Genomic DNA, 15271 nt, shown 5'->3' with positions numbered 1-15271 from the left:
TCTCTTTAACTATCCACAAGTGACTGTTTGAGATGGATTAAAGCTGCTTAACAATCTATACATTTTTTTGTGGAGTACTGCACTTTAGAACAGAGACATTCAGAAAATGGAACAATGAGCTTCAGAACAGTGGATTGAAAGGTGACTGCACTCTTTACATGCAATACGCCACACAGCTTCCAGAAAACAATCACTTTCAAACTAGGGATTTCGTGTCCAATTGAGGTAAGACAGTAATTCTGCATGTATGAACTACACATTGACACCCGGTGTCACGTTCTTTGGAATAAATGGACCAAGGCGCAGCGTGCATAGAGTTCCACATGTTTTAATAAATGAAACTCACCAAAAACAATACAGAACAAACGAAACGTGAAGTAAATGCGGTGATCACAGGCACTACACAACAACAAGATCCCACAAACAACAGGTGGGAAAAGGCTGCCTAAATATGATCCCCAATCAGAGACAACGATAAACAGCTGCCTCTGATTGGGAACCATACCAGGCCAACATAGAAAAGGAAAAACAAGACTACCCACCCTAGTCACACCCTGACCTAACCAAAAGAGAAATAAAAGGTCTCTAAGGTCAAGGCGTGATAGTGGCGGTGGCGGCTCCGGTGCGGGATGTAGACCCCGCTCCACACGCGGATCCGCCAGCTTTGGTGGCGCCTCTGGTGCGGGTATCGGCGCCGGAAGCGCTGGACCGTGGATCGTCGTCGGAGGGTCCAGACCGTAGATCGTCGCCGGGGACTCCGGACCTTGGATCGTCGCCGGAGGAACCGGACCGTGGATCGTCGCCGGAAGCTCCGGCCCGTAGATCGTCGACGGAGGAACCGGACCGTGGATCGTCGCCGGAGGAACCAGACCATATATCATCGCCGGGGACTCCGGACTGTAGATCGTCGCCGGGAACGCCGGACTGGGAACCCTCACTGAAGGCTCCGGACCGGGAACCGTCGCTGGAGGCTCCAGACCGGGAACCGTCGCTGGAGGCTCCGGACCGTGGATCGTCCCTGGAGGCTCCGGGCCGTGGATTGTCACTGGAGGCTTCGGGCCATGGATCTTCACTGGAGGCCTCGGGTCGCAGACCGTCGCTGGAGGCTCTGGACTGCAGACCGTCGCTGGAGGCCTGGTACGTGGAGCTGGCACAGGACGTACCGGGCTGGGGAGATGCACTGGGTCCAGATTGTCTAGCCCAGCTGATTTGTATGGATCCAGATTTTGCAGGTCTTTCAGAACATCAGCTATCTGGATTTGGCTGAGGGAGAAGAAGGGGGGGGGCTTGGGCAAGTTGCAGCGGGGGTGCAGAGCTGTTGGCCAGAGTAGGGTGAGCCAGGTGGAAAGCATGGCCAGCCATAGAAAAATGCTTATTGAAATTCTTGATTATCGTAGATTTATCGGTAGTGACAGTGTTTCCTAGCCTCAGTGCAGTGAGCAGCTGGGAGGAGGTGCTCTTATTCTCCACGGACTTTACAGTGTCCCAAAACTTTTTGGAATTAGTGCTACAAGATGTCAACTTCTGTTTGATAAAGCTAGCCTTAGCTTTCCTAACTGACTGTATATTGGTTCCTGACTTCCCTGAAAAGTTGCATATCGCGGGGGCTATTCGATGCTAATGCAGTACACCGCAGAATGTTTTAGTGCTGGTTAAGGGCAGGCAAGTCTGGAGTGAACCAAGGGCTATATCTGTTCTTAGTTCTACATTTTATGAACGGGGCATGCTTATTTAAGATGGTGGGGAAAGCACTTTTAAAGAACAAGCAGGCATCCAGGAGTTTCTGCCAGAATATTGATCTTGTTTTTTTGGAAGCAGGGTTATTATCTTCACATGCTTTTTTTTCAATGCTGCTCTTATTAATTTATTAATGTAAACCCAATAAATCATATTGTCACGTTCCTGACCTATTTCTGTTAGTTTGTTGTATGTGTTAGTTGGTCAGGACGTGAGTTTGGGTGGGCATTCTATGTTTTCTGTTTCTATGTTGGTTTAAGGGTTGCCTGGTATGGCTCTTAATTAGAGGCAGGTGTTTGGCGTTCCTCTAATTGAGAGTCATATTTAGGTAGGTTGTTTCACAGTGTTCGTTGTGGGTGGTTGTCTCCTGTGTCAGTCGCACCATACGGGACTGTTCGGTTTGTTTTTACATCGTCATTTTGTGTAGTCTATTTTCCCTGTTCGTGCGTTCTTTGTGTTTAATGTAAGTTCGTCGTCCAGGTCTGTCTACTCCGTTTGTTGTTTTGTTAGTTTATAGTGAAGTTCGTGTTTTCGTTTTTTTTAAATAAATTATGTATTCACAACCCGCTGCGCCTTGGTTCAATCACTACTCCTCCTTTTCGGTTGAAGAGGAGGACTACCGTTACAGAACCACCCACCAATCCAGAATCAAGCAGTGGTGTAATCGGAGGAAGGGACAGCGCAAGAAGGAGGAATGGACTTGGGACGATGTTTTGGACGGTAAAGGTTGCTACACATGGGAGGAGATCCTGGCTGGAAGGGATCGCCTCCCATGGGAACAGCTGGAGGCACTGAGGAGAGCAGAGGCAACCGGAGAAGGGAACCGGCATTATGAGGGGACGCGTCTAGCACGGAAGCCCGAAAAGCCCGTGAGTACCACCCAAAAATTTCTTGGGGGTGGCTAAGAGGTAGTGGGCCAAGGGCAGGTAGGAGACCTGCGCCCACTTCCCAGGCTAACCGTGGAGAGCGGGAGTACGGGCAGACGCCGTGTTACGCAGTAGAGCGCACGGTGTCTCCTGTACGTGTGCATAGCCCAGTGCGGGTTATTCCACCTCCCCGCAATGGTAGGGCTAGATGGAGCATTGAGCCAAGCGCCATGAAGCCGGCTCTACATATCTGGCCACCAGTACGTCTCCTTGGGCCGGCTTACATGGCACCAGCCTTACGCATGGTGTCCCCGGTTCGCCTACATAGCCCGGTGCGGGTTATTCCACCTCCCCGCACTGGTCGGGCGACGGGGAGCATTCAGCCAGGTAAGGTTGGGCAGGCTCAGTGCTCAAGGGAGCCAATACGCCTGCACGGTCCGGTATTTCCGGCGCTACCTCCCCGCCCCAGCCCAGTACCACCAGTGCCTACACCACGCACCAGGCTTCCAGTGCGTTTTCAGAGCACTGTTCCTCCTCCACGCACTCTCTCTATGGTGCGTGTCTCCAGTCCGGTGCCTCCAGTTCCGGCACCACGCACTAAGCCACCTGTGCGTCTCCAGAGCCCTGTACACACTGTTCCTTCTCCCCGTACTCGTCCTGATGTGCGTGCACTCAGCCCGGTGCCACCAGTGCCGGTACCACGCACCAGGCATATAGTATGCTTTGAGAGTCCAGTGTGCCCTGTCCCTGCTCCCCGCACTAGGCTTGAAGTGCGTGTCTCCAGTCCGGTGCCTCCAGTTCCGGCACCACGCACCAGGCCTACAGTGCGTCTCAGCCGGCAAGAGTCTGCCGTCTGCCCAACGGCGCCTGAACTGTCCGTCTGCCAAGCGCCGCATGAACTGCCCGTCTGCCATGAGCCTACAGAGCCTTCCGCCAGACAGGAGCAGCCAAAGCCTTCCGCCAGACAGGATCAGTCTGAGCCATCCGTCTCTGCAGCGCCATCTGAGCCATCCATCTCCGCAGCGCCATCTGAGCCATCCGTCTCCGCAGCGCCATCTGAGCCATCCGTCTCCTCAGCGCCATCTGAGCCATCCGTCTCCCCAGCGCCATCTGAGCCATCCGTCTCCCCAGCGCCGTCTGAGCCATCCGTCTGTCCCGAGCCATTAGAGCCGCCCGTCTGTCCCGAGCCGTCAGAGCCGTTAGTCAGTCAGGAGCCGCTAGAGCCATTCGTCAGTCAGGATCTGCCAGAGCCGCCAACCAGACAGGATCTGCCAGGGCCGCCAACCAGACAGGATCTGCCAGGGCCGCCAACCAGACAGGATCTGCCAGCGCCGCCAACCAGACAGGATCTGCCAGAGCCGCCAACCAGACATGAGCGTCCAGAGCCGTCAGCCAGCCATGAGCGTCCAGAACCGTCAGCCAGCCATGAGCGTCCAGAGCCGTCAGCCAGCCATGAGCGTCCAGAGCCGTCAGCCAGCCATGAGCGTCCAGAGCCGTCAGCCAGCCATGAGCGTCCAGAGCCGTCAGCCAGCCATGAGCGTCCAGAGCCGTCAGCCAGCCATGAGCGTCCAGAGCCGTCAGCCAGTCATGAGATGTCCCTCAGCCCAGAGCGGCTATTTATCCAGAACTGCCCCTCTATCCTGAGCTATCCCTCTGTCCTGAGCTATCCCTCTGTCCTGAGCTATCCCTCTGTCCTGAGCTATCCCTCTATCCCGGTGCTGCCCCGTGTCTCGATGTTACCCAAAGGATTAAGTGGGTGTAATATGAGGGTGGTCATTTGTAGGGGGAGATGTAAGCTGGGATTGACTATGGTGGGATGGGGACCTCGCCCTGAGCCTGAGCCACCACCGTGGTCAGATGCCCACCCAGACCCTCCCCTAGACTTTGTGCTGGTGTGCCCGGAGTTCGCACCTTAAGGGGGAGGTTATGTCACGATCCTGACCTATTTCTGTTAGTTTGTTGTATGTGTTAGTTGGTCAGGACGTGAGTTTGGGTGGGCATTCTATGTTTTCTGTTTCTATGTTGGTTTAAGGGTTGCCTGGTATGGCTCTTAATTAGAGGCAGGTGTTTGGCGTTCCTTTAATTGAGAGTCATATTTAGGTAGGTTGTTTCACAGTGTTCGTTGTGGGTGGTTGTCTCCTGTGTCAGTGTTTGTCGCACCATACGGGACTGTTCGGTTTGTTTTTACATCGTCATTTTGTGTAGTCTATTTTCCCTGTTCGTGCGTTCTTCGTGTTTAATGTAAGTTCGTCGTCCAGGTCTGTCTACTCCGTTTGTTGTTTTGTTAGTTTATAGTGAAGTTCGTGTTTTCGTCTTTTTTAAATAAATTATGTATTCACAACCCGCTGCGCCTTGGTTCAATCACTACTCCTCCTTTTCGGTTGAAGAGGAGGAGGACTACCGTTACACATATTTTAAATGACATGTTATGTTTTTTTGGTGTTTTCTGGGTTTCTTTTGGAAAATCGTCCACCATCAGTCCTTTACCACTGATGAACCTTCTACCTAAAAACAACCTGACTCAATTGATCAATACCTCTGAGGTGTGACGCCCCCTTGTGCTACAGTTGTTGATTGGTCTATGTTTGAAGTAGCCATTGTCATCTCTCATGATCAGGTATTTGTATAAATATATTTAAACAATGATCATACACAACATAATTTACAAAACCCCTGCAATTCACAGCACCTGTTAATCACTTATAGATTGCATCAGTCATTTCATGCTGTCATATGAACCTTTATTAATTTGTGTTCGTCTTTATTACATGTTTCTTGTTGTAGTACAATATGTTCACTACGGCCCTACGACCCGATCATCCAGTGCCATCCCCTCATTTGTACGTCTTCTTTTCCCTCTGACATCTGTTGCAGCCTAAAAACTCCATCAATCAAGTATGCTCAGTTGTTACTCAAAATTCTAAATGTGACGTGTAGCTGCACTTGAACACAAGGATGCAAAGCAGTGAGGGAGCAACGGGTATCCCTGTTTATTATTCACCTTGTGAAGTGTATTGTTCTAATGATATTGAAGTGTTACAGTCTTATTTGACTCATTTTGAGGTTCAACCCAGACCCCTGAGGAGTAGAGTTTGAGTTCACATCCAGTTCTCTAGTCTCACTCAATTATGCAGATATTTCATTTTGTCATTTACATTTTAGTAATTTAGCAGACACTCTTATCCAAATCAAATCACATTTTATTGGTCACATACACGTGTTTTAGCAGATTTGATTGTGGTTCTAGCGAACTGCTTGTGTTTCTAGCTCCGACAGTGCAGTAATAACAAGTAATATCTAACAATTTCACAACATTACCCAATACACAGAAATCTAAGTAAAGGAATGGAATTAAGAATATATAAATATATGGATGAGCAATGTCAGAGTGGCATAGACTAAGATACAGTAGAATAGGATAGAATACAGTATAAACACATGAGTACAGTATAAACATATGAGATGAGTAATGCAAGACATGTAAACATTATTAAAGTGACTAGTGTTCCACTTATTAAAGTGGCCAGTGATTTCAAGTCTATGTATATAGGCAGCAGCCTCTAATGTGCTAGTGATGGCTATTTAACAGTCTGATGACCTTGAGATAGAAGCTGATTTTCAGTCTCTCGGTCCCAGCTTTGATGCACCTGTACTGACCTCGCCTTCTGGATGATAGCGAGGTGGACAGGCAGTGGCTCGGGTGGTTGTTGTCCTTGATGATCCTTTTGGCCTTCCTGTGACATTGGGTGCCCTGGAGGGCAGGTAGTTTGGCGACCGCAACACCCTACAGGAGCAATTAGGGTTAAGTGCCTTGCTCAAGGGCACATCGACACATTTTTCACCTAATCGGCTTGGGATTCAAACCAGTGACCTTTCGGTTACTGGCCCAATGTTCTTAACTGCTAGGCTACCTGCCGCCCACTATTTAACATTCTGTATCACTTTTTAAAGTTACATTTCACTGTATCCTTCGCAATAATACAATTGTTTACTGCAATCTTGAGCATGGTTCTTTGGAGGCTCTAGACTAGAGAGAAGTTTTCAGTGTGATTTGTGAAGCATATTGTAAATCTCAGCTGTGATCCTAGTGCAGGGTTGTTTTATTTATGTTATCTTTCCATACAATCATATACCATGTGAACTATTTATATGATTGAAACATGGGTTTTTGAAACAAAGTAGTTAGAAATTCACCCCGTTTCTATTAGCTGATTTTATTGGCCAAACCGAGGGGGATTAAATTGTTGCAGCCCTTTCAGGAGGTACCTCTTAAAACAAGTTAAGAATTAGAAATAAAAAAGACTGAAAATATTAACAGATCTAACATAGCCATATAGTTAATATGGAACAGAAGTAAAAGTAGTATTTCACTTAATGTGAAAATATCATGTAAACAACAGCATCCCACCTGATTTTGAGCCTCCAACTCAGCATGTCTGTGTGGCTGGCTGCACTGACTTCAGATAAGGCATCTTATGAGAAGGTAACATGTAGCCTATGACAACTCCCCAAATTCCTTTTGGGTCAATCTATTATCTCGGTGTCAGCAATTACATTTGATCCAATTCAATGCAATTAACTGTTTGAGTTTCCTGTCTGAGCTTTGGTGCGGAGAGGCTTTTTGCAATTGAGACGTGGGGGGCAGCTAGGTGGCAGAGGTCCACAGGACTGATGGTACTTGGGGCTCCGAAAAGAGAGAACATGGAAGTGTGGATCCTTGAAGTGAGGCAGAGAACTGTTATCCCTCGAGGAGCTCAAGGTCTCTGATTTAGAGCGAGGCCCGAGGACTATAGGGGGACATGTCTTCGGGGTGAGAGTTGTCATGGTTCGGCTTAGAACTCTGGTCTTACCAGAGCCCAGTAAGGGTGCTGCTGGAGACTTCTTCTTCTTCTCAAGATTCCTGGTCTCTGACTGCTCTGCTTGATACATCCGCTGGAGTATACTGTGGGAGTATGTTTGCCTGTTCGGCACCTTGGACTCAAGACTCTTCAGAGCCTGGTCTGTGTAGGCTTGCATTTCTATCTGCAGTTGGGTGATCTGCTCTTTAAACTCCTCCCTCAGTGCCTCATTACTGGCCTCCAGCTCATGTTGAAAAACCGCTATAAGCTCCTCCCTTTTGACATCCATCTCACCGGTAAGCTTGTCTTCCAAAATCTCTGCACCTGCTTTCTCTGTGTTTTTTGGGACGTTCACCGTTGCCATCTCCAGCTCTCTGCTTTTGACCATCTGAACTATTTCCAGAATGCCGTTCCTTGGGACGTTCATGCCCACCTGTGATTTGACTTGCTTGCGCACCTGCTGGAAAACAGACTGCATCTTTGTTTGAGTTGTCCTCTCTGCAGGGATGCGGTCCTCCGCGCTTTCGTCACTGAGACTGACAGAATTAATCAGGAGAGAGATGGGTTGAGAAATGTCCACTGCTTTGTCAAGAGACTCTTTTCCATCCTGTTCTCCTGGTGTCCCTGCATCCAGTTGCTGTGGTGGTTTATATAAAGATAACTCACTCATTGTTATCCCTCAACTTTCTGCTTGGTCCGTGCTGCTGTATTGTTTTTCCGCACTGAGTAGTGATCTGTAAACTCTGTGACTATACACTGTTCTGTAAGCCCTGCAACTAGGAGGGTCTTAATTGCCTGAGGTGTTGCTTTTTTCCCCTAAGGGTGCTATTTGTCATGGGAATACACTGCAATCTGCCTCATATTCAGTTATATGAATAGTTCTTACAAACCGTTTTCACAGGCCTTTGTGTTTATAGTGTACAATCACTTTTGTATTTTCTAATAGCTTGTGTCTAGACCATGAATAATCATACTTTCTTTTAATATACAGAATGTAAAGATCAACCGTCTACCACTCCAACATCACACTGTTGTATAAGCAGCACCATCTTCATTTATTGTCTCTAATTGCGTCTCTTGACAGCAAAAAGTCCCCTGGTAACAGCGAGATAAACAAACCTCATCAGGGACAGTTGCTGAAGGAGGGTGTCAAATGCTCATTACTGTGACATTGCACTTTCATTAGTCTGTGGTGCTAAAAGAGAGTTGATAGAACAATATCTGTTCTACAAACAGTATCTGTGTTTTACAGAATATCTGGGTATATATTGTTACACCAGAGAGCGTTCATGTGATAGTCTTGCATGGTAAAGTGTCACTTATGAATACAGGGGGTCAGTCAGTGTAAAGACCCTGTGTTTGAGGGAAATTACAGGGTTATGAAATGCATTGCGTTCGTTGATTGATTTCATCTTATTCACTCCCATTGGAACATAAGGACACACACATATCTAATGACCACTGTGACAAGGTACAACCTATTGTTGTGTTGATGCTGTTGAGGCTGTCAAACTTAAGCCGCTTAAAATCTAAGAAGCAAAGAATAGCTCGAGAGGTGTTTCTTTCTGCAGTACAATCTGTCAAATATCTTCTTCTTTAGGAATAATTAGCTTTTCGGCAGCCTTTCTGTTCCATTTCCACACTAGGGACACATGCTTTACTCATTTATGCAGGAATTTAACCAATTTGTTGACATCACTTTCATAAGACACAGACTACTAGTTCAATTGAGGAAATGAGCTCTAGTGTAGTAATGTATCATATTCACTACTATGTAAATCAGTCGGGAGGGCTGTCAATATTGTCACATTGGGCAAAAGTACATCAGGCAACATTGTCATTCACACACAACAATAGATCAATTAAAAACCTCTGGAATAACCATGCTCATACAAATGTTGATGATGAAGGATTTGTAAAGAATGATACAGAAGGTATAAAATATTGTCATACATTAACAGATGACTAATTATGAAGAGGGGGAGGGGAGACTATTGAAGCCTACCAATAGTTTGTTTCTACAATTTCAAAATTGTGGCGAATGCTCCATACATATGTCCAAATAAACAGCCAATAGGAAACCTGCACGAGCGAACCTCCTCTCGAGACTAAATACAAACACATGGCCTGACTAGAAAAGATTGTGAGTGCATTTTCTGTCTTTGCATAGTTTCATTTTAAAAATAAATAACAATTTAGTTTTTAATATAACTTTTCCGGTATTTGAGAAGAGATGTTAAGTGTATTTTTTTTCGCATATCACTTTTTGTTATATGTGATGTATGCACCTAATTTATGTGATGCACCTTAGATAAACTTATAGTATGAAATGTATTCCAAGCGTAGAGTCAAGCGTACCATTACTTGTATTTTTTTAACATATATATTTGGATGATAAATTATTGTGTAACCTCTCTCTCTATATATCTCCGTATACTTCAGTGTACTCTCCTCCTCGAACAGCGGCGGGGCGTGGAACTTCGAACTTCATTCTGAACGTTTAAATGCTTTCCTTTATTGTACTGAGTTTATTTTCAAGCAGTTGAAAGCCTAAGGGTACAAGATGGTAAGAGAAAATATATATTCATTCGAAAATTGTTACATTTTTATTATTTAGATACATTTGTCAGTTGTGATTTGTCAGTTGTTATTCAATTTATAATTACAATTTCACATTCCAAGATTTATTAGCCATTGGAATGATGATCTTAAACGTTATGCTGATGTGTAGTTTTGTATCTATTTAGACTACCTACACAGACAGAGGTGAACATGTAAGTCCTTCAATTAATACTCTTCGTGAATAGATATTTTAATGAACACACAATTATTTTTTATGGATATGTCTTTTAACTAGTTCAAAGTATGATTTAAAAAGTGTAACTAGACTACCAATATGTTTAAATATGCATAATCGTTCTCTTACATTTAATATTTTCTAATTGCTGTCATATGGACTGATGTATGCTAGATGTATCCCCCTCACATACCAGTATTAAATTGTTCTGGTTTTGTTCGAAGCACGACCATGGCAAGTTCATCTGTTTCGACCACATCACATTCTGGGTTGGAAATGCCAAACAGGTATGAAGCTCATATGCTGATTTTCAATTGTTTTGCATGTTGTTACATTTTTCCTGAACAATCTCAAAGTTAGAGGACTATTCACTGAGGGGGATGGCTATTGGCTCTTTTAAGGGGTGGAGGGGCAATAGGCATGAAACCTCAGAGTAGACCCCATCATCCTCTAATTTGATCCAGACGCTTTTCCACTCCATCACCAGGGGGTGGCGCTCCCAGCACACCAGTCTTTTACAGTACAACAACACACTGTATAGAAATTGTAATTATGAAATTATGGTTATGTGCCTAAACAGTAAATGTACAAGTGTTTGGTTGTGAGTGCCAAAAGGTGTTTTTTCTTCTGTTTCAACAGGCAGCATCTTACTATTGTAACAAGCTTGGATTTGAACCGTTGGCCTACCAGGGTTTAGAGACAGGCTGCCGTGATGTGGTGTCTCATGTGGTCAAACAAGGCAAGGTGAGCAGAGCATTGCAGCATTCCGAATTAATTATGGCACATGTTAATAATAGATCGTAACTTGTTACAAGTGATGGAAGTTCCGTGGTTGTCCATCATGTAACTTTTGGGCTTTTTGTCTTTCCCAGATTATGTATGTTTTCGCGTCCGCCCTCAATCCTGGAAACAAAGGTACAGTATGACAAAAACGTCACTGTTCATATGGTTAAATATGATGAGATTGGTTGTCACTGACTAGTGTGCTACTTCACTCACTTTGATTTTAATATACTGCACTTTTGTCCATCTCCCTTATTCAGAAATGGGGGAGCACTTGGTGAAGCATGGGGATGGAGCCAGGGACATTGCATTCACTGTGGAGAACTGTGATTACCTTGTGCAGGTACCAAAGCATGCTTGCTATTTAAACCAAAATATCAGCTTTTTCTGGAATGAGGAGAATGCTTCTTTCCTAATGAGATGGGTTGAAAATATTATTAAGGATTGCAATATTTTTCTTGGATTTATTGAAAAGACACATAGCCATAGGATAATTATTTGAATCTTCCTGGATCTTTATCATATGTGCATATGTTTATCTGTTTATTATACTCTTTAGAAAGCCAGAGAGCGTGGTGCCATCATAGTGAAAGAGCCGTATGTATTGGAGGACAATTATGGCAGGGTAAAGCTAGCTGTTCTCCAGACGGTAAGTCAGTCAACATCTGCTGAAACTGAGCAGAGGAAAGTAGATTTACAGTATGCTCTAGATTTGGGATTTTCTCTTATATCACTATAGTATGGGGACACCACACACACATTTGTGGAGAGGACAGCCTACAAAGGGCTTTTCCTCCCAGGGTTCCATCCTCCTCTCCACCGGGACCCCTTGTTGGCCAAGCTGTGAGTACGAGCAATTTTACCTGGTGTTAGAGATGAGAGTAACTTTTATAGATCATTGTAAACGAGTTTGAATGACTGTTTCAGTTAAGCAGTTGGCGTCACTGTGAACCCTTATCTAACATTACAGACCCAGTGGATTACTGAACTTCATTGACCATGTTGTGGGGAACCAGCCGGATGATGAGATGGTGCCTGTGGTGGAATGGTAAGGCATTGTCTAGGTCTAGATTAGAGGATTTACAACATTTACATTTGAGTCATTTAGCAGATGGTCTTATCCAGAGTGACTTACAGGAGCAATTAGGGTTAAGTGCCTTGCTCCAGGACACATCAACAGATTTTTCACCTAGTCATGGATTTGTACCAGTGACCTTTCGGTTACTTGCCCAACGCTCTTAACCGCTAGGCTACCTGCTGCCCTACTATTACACATCCTGGCCAGTACATTTTGTTCCAGACAAAAACATCCATGGATATCAGTTTCCTCTTCGATTAAAAAAACTCTACCACACACTAATTGCAATATAAAAAAACAGCAGCCTATAGACAACATTTTAGGGATCACTTGACATTCTCTAGAATGTTTTCCATCCAATGCAAGTAAAGCCAAATTGACTGCTCTTCACGTTTCTCCATACAGCAGTGGTTAGGTTGGTGGTTAGATGGGTGGATGGGGATGTGTCAGTATTACGTAACCCAGGCTGTTTGGCATAGGTCAGGGACTAATATTACTTAGCAGTTTTTGAGCTGGGTCCCTGGGGCTCCCCACATCTGGAGTCAATTAGAGGTCCACCATGCAGCTCTGAGATGAAAAACAGGGATGGGTTTGATCTCTAAAGGGAAGGCCCAGGGATTAGGGCCGAGGGATAGATAAAGTGTAGTCTCTCACCTATCCATTCAACACACAAAGATTCCTGAGTAGTAGGTTCTGTTTCCATAGGTACCAGAAGAACCTGCTCTTCCACCGGTTCTGGTCGGTGGATGACAAGCAGCTGCAGACAGATTTCAGTGCACTGCGCTCCATCGTTGTGGCCAATTATGAAGAGACAGTGAAAATGCCCATTAATGAGCCAGCCATGGGCAAACGCAAGTCCCAGATCCAGGCAAGTCATATGCCTTGTTATTCAATATATAATATATTAAGTATATCAAGAGGTATTTACTTATGTAACAAATACATACCAATGTCCTCCATACACATATATTTAGTACTGTACCATTAAGAAACTTAGCATTACAAAAAAGTCAAGTGTAGAGCTTGTACCTTGCTAAACTCACTGGATTTAACAGGAGTATGTGGAATACTACGGTGGCCCAGGTGTCCAGCACATTGCCATGAACACATCAGACATCATCACTGCAGTAAGTCTTTTCACAAATAAAGGCTAAGCTCAACCTGGTCACTATTATATACACATCAATGGAAGATGAAAGCTTGGTGTGGTTAGTGTATTCTCCTTGTTGTAGATCCGTAACCTGAAGGAGCGTGGCATGGAGTTCATGTGTGTGCCAGACACCTACTACCAGCTGCTGAGAAAGAATCTCCAACACTCCCAAGTCAGGATCACTGAGGACCTGGACATTCTGGAGGTCAGAGACACAACTTTCCCTGCTGTTTGAATACATTTTCCAATTATTTATTATATTTAATTTATCCAAATACCTGATAGTTAAATGCATAATGATGGCAATTACAATCAGTTAATTTGAAGTTCCATGCTCGGTTCTTAGCTATTCAGCCTGATAAGCACTTTTATGTCCTGTTGCTTTGACAGGAGCTGAAGATCTTAGTGGATTTTGATGACAATGGCTACCTGCTCCAGATCTTCACCAAGCCTGTTCAGGACCGTCCCACGGTGTTCCTGGAGGTCATTCAGAGACACAACCATCAGGTGAGAGTAGCAAATAAAATAAAATAACATTTTATTTGTCACATACACATGGTTAGCAGATGTTAATGCGAGTGTAGCGAAATGCTTGTGCTTCTAGTTCCGACAATGCAGTAATAACCAACAAGTAATCTAACCTAACAATTCCACAACTACTACCTTATACACACAAGTGTAAAGGGATAAAGAATATGTACATAAAGATATATAAAGGAGTGATGGTACAGAACGGCATAGGCAAGATGCAGTAGATGGTATAGTGTACAGTCTATACATATGAGATGAGTAATGTAGGGTATGTAAACAGAAAGTGGCATAGTTTAAAGTGGCTAGTGATACCATTCGCATGAGATATCATAGAGCATTACCAATGAAATGATATAAAACCATTATGATTTTAAGAATATGAGATTTCTTAGTTTATTGAAAAATCTATTTGCAGTATGTAGTGATGATAAAGGTGGATGTGCAGGTCTACATTTAGACTGAAAACGATGTAAAAACATGTCTTTGTACTCTTCCAAGGGCTTTGGTGCAGGAAACTTCAAGGCTCTTTTCGAAGCCATCGAGGCAGACCAGAATGCTAGAGGGAACTTGACTATCCTGACCCCTAATGATGTGTCTAACCATATTTGAGCTTGCATATAATTTGTTCAATGATTTATTGGAGAGCTGTATCTACACACTATATATAAATGGAGTTATGATTGATATGGCTTGTGGAGTCAAACATAAGGAACGATTGTTCATTGTTAGAATAATATAGTGATGCTAAAAGAACATACTAAATATATTTGGCTTGAAGCCACATTTTTATATTTGTTTTTGTGACTGATCAGAATCAGATTTGTTGATGTACAATACATAGCAACAGCAACAAAGCAGACATCATTATACAATTTTAGCCAGCTCTATAATCTAGCATTCTGGCTTTATTATTTTTTTATGTGACCTCACTCTGTAGTCTTAGCTTTATATTGTCTTATTTGCTTTACTTCTGAAAAAATAATAACAAATGAACCACAACCTAACCAGGAGGGAGGTAATAAACCACAACTGAAAATAATGCATAATAAGAACACACAAATGTCAGTTTATTGTATCCTTTCACTTCAAACTGTTACTTTTAGCATTAATATTTAAGAGCATGTAATAAAACAATAGAACTGCATTGAGACTCATTCATCAATCACAGTGTTTGTTTGTGTGTGAGAGTGAACTTATCAAAAATATGTAATAAATCAATTATAAATATACAGTTCCACTCTGTCTTAAAAAAAACTACCTGAGAAAACAATTACCATAAGAACCCAGTAAAAGGCTTGACACAAACTGAATACATCGCCATTAGCTCTCATGTACACATAACTCATCATGTACATGTTTGCACAACAAACCATCTTTCCAGGTCAAGGTATTTTCATACCCCACCCGGTACTTTTAAATGCTAAAGGAGAGGAACACAGAGCCCACCCCTGGTGCAGGTAATGTGTGTGGTTATGTCAGGAACTCTTTTAA

The 15271-nt window shown here is 44.0% G+C and overlaps 1 protein-coding gene across 1 annotated transcript; it reads left to right on the top strand.

The window, feature by feature from the left end:
* Positions 1-9512: 9512 nt before the first annotated feature.
* Positions 9513-14973, top strand: LOC129826205 (4-hydroxyphenylpyruvate dioxygenase-like). Its single transcript, XM_055886661.1, has 15 exons — positions 9513-9584; positions 9884-10007; positions 10189-10215; positions 10463-10525; positions 10878-10982; positions 11111-11153; positions 11282-11364; positions 11581-11670; positions 11761-11864; positions 11992-12069; positions 12805-12967; positions 13155-13226; positions 13332-13454; positions 13640-13756; positions 14279-14973. Exons 2-15 carry the CDS (start codon positions 10005-10007, stop codon positions 14387-14389), a joined length of 1182 nt encoding a protein of 393 aa, XP_055742636.1. The 5' UTR covers positions 9513-9584; positions 9884-10004; the 3' UTR covers positions 14390-14973.
* The last annotated feature ends 298 nt before the right edge of the window (positions 14974-15271 follow it).

This window comes from Salvelinus fontinalis, chromosome 28, assembly GCF_029448725.1.
Source record: "Salvelinus fontinalis isolate EN_2023a chromosome 28, ASM2944872v1, whole genome shotgun sequence".
Classification (NCBI taxonomy): domain Eukaryota; kingdom Metazoa; phylum Chordata; class Actinopteri; order Salmoniformes; family Salmonidae; genus Salvelinus; species Salvelinus fontinalis.
The sequence above is the reverse complement of the archived record's forward strand: the minus strand, read 5'-3'. Positions and strand labels throughout refer to the sequence as shown.

Coding starts and splice junctions, on each gene's coding strand:
- LOC129826205 (XM_055886661.1), top strand. Junction 12,070..12,804: donor ATGGTGCCTGTGGTGGAATG/GTAAGGCATTGT, acceptor CTGTTTCCATAG/GTACCAGAAGAACCTGCTCT. Junction 12,968..13,154: donor AACGCAAGTCCCAGATCCAG/GCAAGTCATATG, acceptor TGGATTTAACAG/GAGTATGTGGAATACTACGG.